Here is a 9,619-nt window from a genome sequence, read left to right on the forward strand (position 1 = left end):
CATGGCAAAACCCCATCTCTACTAAAAATACAAAAAAATTAGCCGGGCATGGTGGTGCATGCCTGTAATCCCAGCTACTCGGGAGGCTGAGGCAGGAGAATCGCTTGAACCCGGGAGGCATAGGTTGCAGTAAGACGAGATCACACCACTGCACTCCAGCCTGGGGGATGGTGCAAGACTGTCTCAAAAACAAAAACAATAACAACAAAAAACAAAGAACAAAAAAAACCAAAAAATATGTGATGGAAATGGTATATTTAAGGCTGAGCAAAAGGGGTCTAAAAGGCATAAGTAAATTAAATAAACGGGGAGCTCAGAGTCCTGTGGCACCCAACTGTGTCTCTCTGGGTTTTCTCCTTCACCCACATATATGGCCTCATGGAGTGTTCCCAGCAACCAACAGATAATGGAGCAAAGGAGACGAACCCAATTCACAGATAAGTCAGTATAATATTTTGGTACCAGCTGGAAATGGACCACTCTATTACAGCTCCAGTTGGGGGTGGCCCTGAATAATAGTGAATCCTCCCAGGGGGCAGAACTAGGAGCAGTATACCGTGTTGTTCCCTCTGTATGCAGAGAGAGAGAGAGAGATGGACTGAGGTACAGACATACACCAATTCCTAATAAGTGACCAATGTCTTGGCTGGTTGGTCAAAAGCGTGGATGGAACAGATTGGAAGATTGGGAATCAGCAGGTGTGGGTTAGGGGCATAAGAATGAACTCTGAATGGATATAAAGAACGTGGATCTCTGTGTCTCATGTTAATGCCGACCAGAGATCACCTGCTGCAGAGGAGGTTTTACAGCCCAATGGCCAGGATGTCAGCCAGCCTCTAAACTTAGCCCCATTATTGCCTTGCAATAGACCTATGAGTGTCTATTGCAAGGTAAGGATGGGGGTTAGAAATGAGTCCAACAACTTGGGTTCCCTCTCACCAAAACTGATCTGGCAATTGCCAAAGTATAGCCAATCTTCCAGCAGCAGGTAGCAATATGGCAAAATTGCTCAATGAGAATAGCCAGCCATCTGGTGGCAGGTCAATTATTTCAGACCCCTTCCACTTGGGAGAAGGCAATGATTCATCCTTACCGGAATTTCTATGTTTTCCAAATAGAAGTTGCATTTCTGACCCATAGTGCTTCAAGCATCACCAGCCAAAGGCTTTAAAGAATGCTCAGTTCATTACCTAGGGCCAGAGGACCCATCTGGAAACTCAAGATGTAGCATGACGGCTACACGAACACAGGCTTCACTGGTCTTACCATATGCCCATGCCGCAGAAGCAGCCAGCCTGAGAGACAATGGAACAAAGTGACTTAATTTCTAAAGTTCTGGGGGATTATAAACAGCATATGGTATGTCACATGACTACTGTGGGATTGGAAAAAGATCATGTAAATAGAGCACTTTGCACAGACCCTGGCATGCAGCAAGTGCTCAATAAATAGTAGGTGTTGTTTATTAGTTGGATTGAAGGGTGAAAGGCCTGTGTGCCCCAGGGGGAGCTGGTGATCAGGCTTCACTAAGCCCAGTATGGCCGTAGCTCTCACCATAGTGTGACATGCTTTGAATACCCTGAGGGGCTCCAAAAGTCCTCAGCTTGAAGTGTATTTTTCTGCCAGCAGGCAGCACACAAATGCTTCCGCTGGGCGGAGCTGGGAGAGAGGGGAAAATGAAACTCTGCAGAGTGCAAGGGCTGGGAGAGAGGGGAAAATGAAACTGCAGAGTGCAGAAATAGAAACTCTGGCAGGGATTGGCTGCCTGGGGTGAGACGTGGGAGGATCCGCAAGTGATGATAAAAAGCCAGCCTTCAGCCGGAGAACCGTTTACTCGCCGCTGTGCCCATCTATCAGCAGGCTCCGGGCTGAAGATTGCTTCTCTTCTGTCCTCCAAGGTAAACTCAGGAGCTATGAAGTGTGGGCATCAAGCTGTCACCCTCTGCCAGTCTGCCTGCCTGCCTGTAAATCTCATGTTCTGAGAGCCAGGAGGCCCCTTCTCCAGGGAGCAGCATCCCTGAGTCCCTTTTAGTGCCCTGGGCTGGGACTTGTCTAAGAGGATGGGTTGGAGATTTTAGGGAGATTGGATACATGCCAAGAGGCATGAGACCCAGCTTACAGGTGCAATATCAGCGATCTGTGGCCTTAATCCTGTCGTGTCTTGGAACCTTAATTGCTTCCTCTGTAAAAGGTAGGTTAAGTTGCCTTACCTGCTCAAAGGACTGGATTATTTTAGAAGCCCCTTTATTATAGGATCCAATGTGGCAGTGAGTTCATCTTTGAGGATAGATGAAGCCATCTGGAGTGGTTGTTAAAAATGTGGGCTTTGGGGCTGGGGCCGGGCGCGGTGGCTCACGCCTGTAATCCCAGCACTTTGGGAGGCCGAGGTGGGCAGATCACGAGATCAGGAGTTCAAGACCAGCCTGGCCAACATGGTGGAACCCTGTCACTACTAAAAATACAAAAATTTGCCGGGCATGCTGGCACATGGCTCCTGAGAGGGATCCTGTATTCCGTTCACCGCACCTCGCTGCTTTTTACTGATTCAGTCGGAATTGGAAGGGAAAACAACGGAGCTGATGAGCTCCAAAGATGCTCCGGGGACCATCTCCCTTTCGCCTATTCGCAGGTCTAGCGACGGAGCCTGCGCGCGGCGCCACCATGCGGCAGAAGGCGGTATCGCTTTTCTTGTGCTACCTGCTGCTCTTCACTTGCAGCGGGGTGGAGGCAGGTGAGAATGCGGGTAAGGGTGCAGGTAAGGGTGCAGGTAAGGATGCCGGTAAGGATGCAGGTAAGGGTGCAGGCAAGGGTGCAAGTAAGGAGGCAAATAAGGGTTCTGGGGGATGGGAGGAGTGTGGGATAAGGGAGAGAGTTTCAGGGTCCCGGGTGTAGAGATTCTGGCGTGCTTCTGTAGAGACCCTGGCGTCCATTCCAATGGACAGTGCAGGGTTGGTGTCGCCAGAGTCCCAGATTCAAATCCCACTACTCTGTTAATTCCTCCATCCTACCGAAATTTATTCAATGCTAGTTCTGTGCCAGGCTCGGCGCCCAGGGAAAAGTCCCTTCCCCTCTGTGAGGCTCTCTGAGTAGGAGAGTGGTGGCCCCCGCCTCCAGGAGTGGTCCTGAGCATCAGACACAGAGAAGGGGACCCCTGCGTTCCACCCCAACACCCCCACTACGCTTTGTCTGCTCTCCTGCAGGCAAGAAAAAGTGCTCGGAGAGCTGGGACAGCGACTCCGGGTTCTGGAAGGCCCTGACCTTCATGGCCATCGGAGGAGGTGGGTCTGGAGGGGGAGAATCTCGGGCAGGTGGGGCGGGCCTCTGCCGAGGGCGCTCCCTCACCCGCTCCTGTTCCTCCAGGACTCGCGGTCGCCGGGCTGCCCGCGCTGGGCTTCACTGGCGCCGGCATCGCGGCCAACTCGGTGGCTTCCTCGCTGATGAGCTGGTCTGCGATCATGAATGGGGGCGGCGTCCCCGCTGGGGGGCTGGTGGCCACGCTGCAGAGCCTCGGTGAGTGCGGGGCCTGGGCCCCTGGTAGAACGTTCTTTAATATTATTATTTTCATCATACATATAGGGAAACTGAGGCACTCAGGAATTAAGTAATTTACTCAAGCAATTAAGTAGTTTACCAGGAATTAAGTGATTATTTATTCATTTTGAGACGGAGTCTGGCTGTGTCACCAAGGCAGGCTGAAGTGCAGTGGTGTGATCTCACTCACTACAACCTCCGCCTCCTGGGTTCAAGCGATTTTCCTACCACAGCCTCCCAAGTAGCTGGAATTACAGGCACACGCCACCATGCCTGGCTAATTTTTGTATTTTTAGTAGAGATGGAGTTTCACCATGTTGGCCAGGCTGGCCTCAAACTCCTGACCTCAGCTGATCCGCCCGTCTCGGAGTCCCAAAGTGCTGGGATTACAGGTGTGAGTCACTGTGCCTGGCCAGGAATTAAGTAATTTACTCAAGTCTCTCTGCTAGTTTAGACCAGAGCCTAGATTCTGACCCAGTCAGTATGATGCCAGAAACCCCATTCTCAGTCTCAAAGGCTGGGTGCCTCACTGATGCTTTGGCCAAATCACAACAAGCCTCAGTTCTCTCAGCGGTGCTTTGGAGTGATCATCCTCAGTTTAACATTTTTTGAATCTGCTCAATCTCAGAGACCATAGTAGCAAAGAAATGTAGTAGAGTAACTCAAATCAATCTCACACCAAATGTGGTCTTGACTTGCACTTTTTGAACACCACGGAGGGAACAGATACAGCGCTCACAGTGACTCTTCTATCTATCGATTGATCAATCTATTGATCTATTTATCCTAGAAAAGGGTCAAAACAAGGTCTCACACTGCCAGGTTGGAATGCAGTGCATGATCACAGTTCACAGCAGCCTGGAACTCCCAGGTTCAAGCTATCCTCCTGCCTCAGACTCCCAAGTAGCTGGGACTACAGGCGCATACCGCCACCATGCCAGATTTTTTTTTTTAGAGACAGGGTCTCATTGTGTTACCCAGGATGGTCTTGAATTCCTGGGCTCAAGCAATCCTCCCACTTTAGCCTCCCAAAGTGGGAGATTGCAGGCATGAGCCACTGTGCCGGCCCAGAGCGACTCATAAAAAATGGCCTCACTTTCCTCTCTATCCTCTCTCCCCACCCCACCCCCACCACTCTCTCTCGCTCTGAGGCCTCCAAAATCCTGGAGAAAACCTGCCCCCAACAAACTTCCCTCTCTGCCTTTCTGAACCTTGCATCTTCTCTTCTCTCAATTCTGAATGGCAAAAGCCCAAAGAATCAGCCCAAAATAAGAGAGCCCTGCTCAGAGGGGGCCACACCCCTACAATGGGAGGGGAAGAGTATGGACGAGCCCAGGGACACCTCTGGGCTATAAAATAGTTGTCCTCTCACATGCCACATAACTGTGACAAGATTAAATGATCCCTGGCTTGTGAACCCCCCACACCCACACAGGGCTCCATGAAGGTGGCTGTTGGCATAATTAATAACATGGTGTTTCCATGGCAGACATCTAGTGAAAGAGCCATTATTTTTGCCTTTTTCATCCCAGAAACACATTTCTGATGTGGGATGTCAAGGCGAGGTAAGAATGGGACTCACTTTGTGGTAGTGCCATCCCCTCTCAGGGCCTCTGTTTCTCCATCTAGAAATGAGGAGTTGGACTCAACCAATGGTTTCCAGACATCTGGATTCCCGGGCCTGGCGCTTGGGCCCCACTGACTCATCTGTGTTTGCTTTACAGGGGCTGGCGGCAGCAGCGTCGCCATGGGCAAAATAGGTGCCCTGATCGGCTACACCACCCACAAGTATCTCGATAGTGAGGAGGATGAAGAGTAGCCAGCAGCTCCCAGAACCTCTTCTTCCTTCTAAGCCTAACTCTTCCAGTTAGGATCTAGAACTTTGCCTTTTTTTTTTTTTTTTTTTTTTTTTTGAGATGGGTTCTCACTATGTTGTCCAGGCTAGAGTGCAGTGGCTATTCACAGATGCGATCACAGTGCCCTACAGCCTCCAGCTCCTAGCCTCAAGTGATCCTCCTGTCTCAACCTCCCAAGCAGGATTACAAGCATGTGCTGACCACGCCCAGTATCCAGAACTTTCTCTATCACTGTCCCCAACAACCTAGATAAGAAAACAGAATAAACTTCTTCCAGAAAACACTTTGTCCTGCCGTCAATCATGTTTGCAGTGAGAAACCCAAACAATCTGGCTCTGGCCTGTGCCATCCACACACCCCCATTCCCATTTTCCCTTCGAGTCAACCACAGCTCCCGGAACACAACCAGTTGATTTTGTTTCTGGGCCTTAGCAAATGTTGGTCTCTCTACCCAGAATGTCTTCAGAAGCTCATGTGCCTGAAAAACTCCCTTCTATCCTTCCAGACTCAGTTCAGACATCCCCTTCTCTGGACTCCTGCCTAGCAGGGCCTCCTGTTTAAATGGACAGACTCGATTCCACAGGGTGCTTGGGGAGGCAGAACTCAGTTTCTTCTCACTGAGAGAAGCTTCCAGGTACTTCTCTGATTAGGCAGAGATAGAGAAGCCAGGTCTCCATTCTCTCAAGAAGTGCTAGTGATCACCCTCAGATGGAGAATAAAGTCAGCTCTTTGCTCTGGGGAAAGGGTGTAACAGCAGCTTTTCGAGGGCTCGGCAGGGCCCCCGTTTCCTCATAGGACTCTGGGGATAGGGAGAACAGTTTGCGTATGGAGTTCATAGCCCTTCTGAACAGGAAGGAAAGGACAACCCAAACACATACGAAGCATTCCGTAAATGTCAGTTATGATTAAGGACTTGCCTAAAACAAAGAGGAAACAGCCAAATGACAACCAGGAATGAGATCATGTGAGTCAGGGTTTACTCTCTGGGGCTCACAGACCATATTCTTCGTTTCTTCCAAAGGTGGCACCAAATTAGGGTCTCTGCCCTTAGAAGAAGTCCCCTCCACTTATTCCCTTGGACAGCATCAAGGCCAGAGAGATGGACAGCTCTGCCCCGGAATTTTAGATCTGAGGCCTCAGCAGTCCTCAGGCTGAGTGACACTGGAAATGACCAGTTCTATATAGGGAGATGCCACCTTCCCCAGGATCCCTTGGGACCGGCCTATGCAGGATAACTTCTTGCCTTCATTCTGCAAGTGATGGCGGGGGCCAAGGACACCACAGTGGATGGAACCCAGTTCCTACCTACTTGGGGCTTATGGTGCACTGAGGACCCCACCTTTTCCTTCCCTGTCACCACCTCCCCACCCCTATCTCCTTTCACCCACCCTCACCCTTGCCAGCTTTCAGGGACCACAATCATCCCATCTACAAAGCCTGTGGCAGAAGGGTGAACACACACCAGAATTCACTATCAGAAGTCGAGAGATGCTCAACGCACTTTTAAGTAATTAATTATTTTTCTTGAGACGGAGTCTCACTCTCTTGCACAGGCTGAAGTGCAGTGACGTGATCTTGGCTCACTGCAGCCTCTGCCTCCCAGGTTCAAGTGATTCTCCTGCCTCAGCCTCCCAAGTAGCTGCGATTACAGGCACCCGCCACCACCTTCAGCTAATTTTTGTAGTTTTAGTGGAGAAGGGGTTTCGCCACGTTGGCCAGGTTGGTTTTGAACTCCTGACCTCAGGTGATCCGCCTGAGGATCACTCCCAAAGTGCTGGGAATACAGGCATGAGCCATCGCGCCTGGCCTCCACTTTTAGATGCCTCCCTGGCAGCAACCTTCAGAGAGATACATGGCTGAGTCCCGGCCCAGCTCCAGGACTGAGTCACCTCAGACAAGTTAAGTACTCTCTTGGGGTCCCAGTTTCCTTGTTTTTGTTGTTGTTTGAGACAAAGAATCTTGCTCTGTTGCCCAGGCTGGAGTGCAGTGGTGCGATCTTGGCTCACTGCAACCTCCACCTCCCGGGTTCAAGCAATTCTTGTGCCTCAACCTCTCAAGTAGCTAGGATTATAGGTGTGCGCCACCATGCCCTGCTAATTTTTGTATTTTTAGTAGAGACGAGGTTTCACCATGTTGGCCAGGCTGGTCTCGAACTCCTGACCTCAAGTGATCTGCCCATCTCGACCTCCAAAGTGCAGGGATTACAGGCGTGAGCCACCGCACCCGGCCTGCTTCCTTGTTTTCAAAACTAGGGTGAGGGTGTTAGATATCGTGGGCTCCAGAGCTTCCTCCTCTAAAACATCTGCTGAGCCTGAAGCACATGCTTCTGAGTCCCCTCAGCCCTATCAGATCCTGGCTTTCTGAGGATGAATTTTATTTTTGGAAGCAGCCAAAAGCCACTCTGTAGTGCCAACTTTGGTGACTAAAGTGGGTGACGGTGTGGGGCGATGCCCATGTTTGGTCACAAATGAGGGTAACTAGAAACTAGCAGGGCTTGTCTCTACCCCGTCTGTACTAAAAATAGAAAAATTAGCCGGGCGTGGTGGCACACGCCTGTAGTCCCAGTTACTTGGGAGGCTGAGGCAGGAGAATCACTTGAACTCAGGAGGTGGAGGTTGCAGTGAGCCAAGATCACCCCATTGCACTCCAGCCTGGGCAACAGAGCGAGACTCCGTCTCAAAAAAAAAAAAAAAAAAAAAAAAAAGGAGTCCAAAAATAGATCCCATCTCTGATTGCCAGCGTAGAGGCCCTCTGATCGCATCACTTTCCTATGGACCTGTTTCCCACTTTGTAAAATGGGGAAGGGAAGGAGTTGGACTCTCGTCCAGACCTAGAATGTCTTGCTCAAGTGCTCAAGTTAGGAGTGTCTTGCTCTTAAATAAAATATTTTAATCTAGGGATTTCTTTGTTCTTTAAGAGCCTTTCAGGACCCCCATATCCTTGAATCACCTTTCTCCCGGTAGGGGCACTCACAATTTCATGGTGCTATGTGCTGATATGACCACCAGGTGGCAGTACAGTCCTATCTTGGAATCCATCAGCCCTCATCAGCCTTGAGCAGCTCCACAATTACCAACAGCCCTCCCTGGGGCAGGCCCCACCAAGGTTAGCTACAGACGGAAATGAATAGACCTTGCCCCTGCTCAGTAGCAGGAGCTTCTGAAGCTCACGAGTGGTCCATCAGAGAATCCTTCCAGGGCCCACCTCCTCCTCTCTTCTCCAAGTCCTCAGTCCTACAATTTGGGGATCTCCAAACTCCCGAGCACAGCACTCAGGATTCTCTGCAGTCAGGTCTCACCTCCAGGCTCACTGCCTGCGCTCCCAGGGAGGAGCACGCCACACGCACTTCTTGGCTGGGCAGCGGAGGGGGTTGCTGGGAATGAGGCATCACTAGATTCTGCCTGGAAAGGGGGGTCTGGGACAGCCGAGGGCCTGGGGCAACAGTAGCTGGAGGCTGCCGAGGCAGGGGAGGCCTGTGGCTTCCTGTGAAGAACAGAGGAGCCACTTCCTTTAAGCAGATGGCTGGGGGAGGGGTGGAAGATGAGGGAGCATGAGCTTCCTGGCTTAGAGGGAGGAAAAGGGGTCCCAGGAAGGCCCCTTGAAGAGGCCCACAACAGCCTTCTCTTTCCCTCCTTCTGGGTCTCCATGGAACAGACAGCTGAGACAAGGTAAGGTCACAATTGTGAAGTTCTGTGCCGTGAAGCCACAGAAAGGATAGTCAGGTTAGGAGACAGGCTCACTTGTAAAGGCCAGTAAAGAAATGGAGCCTTGGTTATTCCAAAAAGCAAGTCCAAGCACCTACCCCCTAGTATCCAAGTCCCAGTCTCCAGTCTCAGAACCCAGCCCCAGAAGTCCAGCCCCAAGTACTTGGCCTCAAAGATCCAGCTCCCATTTCCCCGCTCCAAGCACCAGTTCCCAGAGAAACCTCCAGTGCCAAGTCAGAAGCTGGCAGGGGCCCAGTGGTTCATTATCTGTGTGAACAAATGGTGTGGCCCCACGGGAGAGATTTTTTTTTTTTTTTTTTTGAGACAGGGTGTTGCTCTGTCACCCAGGCTGGAGTGCAGTGGTGCAATCATGGCTGACTGCAGCCTTGACCTCCTGGGCTCAAGTGATCCTCCCACCTTAGCCTCCCAATTGGGACCACAGGCATGGACCACCACATCCAGCTAGTTTTTTGTTGTTGTTGTTGTTTTTATTTTGTTTTTTTGTTTGTTTGTTTGTTTTTTAGATGG

The 9,619-nt window shown here is 50.7% G+C and overlaps 1 protein-coding gene across 1 annotated transcript; it reads left to right on the forward strand.

Moving 5' to 3' along the window:
- Nucleotides 1–1,789: 1,789 nt before the first annotated feature.
- On the forward strand, nucleotides 1,790–5,670 carry IFI6 (interferon alpha inducible protein 6). The gene is made up of 5 exons (XM_017856458.1): nucleotides 1,790–1,898; nucleotides 2,630–2,731; nucleotides 3,201–3,278; nucleotides 3,361–3,510; nucleotides 5,256–5,670. Exons 2-5 carry the CDS (start codon nucleotides 2,662–2,664, stop codon nucleotides 5,348–5,350), a joined length of 393 nt encoding a protein of 130 aa, XP_017711947.1. The 5' UTR covers nucleotides 1,790–1,898; nucleotides 2,630–2,661; the 3' UTR covers nucleotides 5,351–5,670.
- The last annotated feature ends 3,949 nt before the right edge of the window (nucleotides 5,671–9,619 follow it).

This window comes from Rhinopithecus bieti, unplaced genomic scaffold (genome assembly GCF_001698545.2).
Source record: "Rhinopithecus bieti isolate Rb0 unplaced genomic scaffold, ASM169854v2 scaffold_41082, whole genome shotgun sequence".
Taxonomy (NCBI): domain Eukaryota; kingdom Metazoa; phylum Chordata; class Mammalia; order Primates; family Cercopithecidae; genus Rhinopithecus; species Rhinopithecus bieti.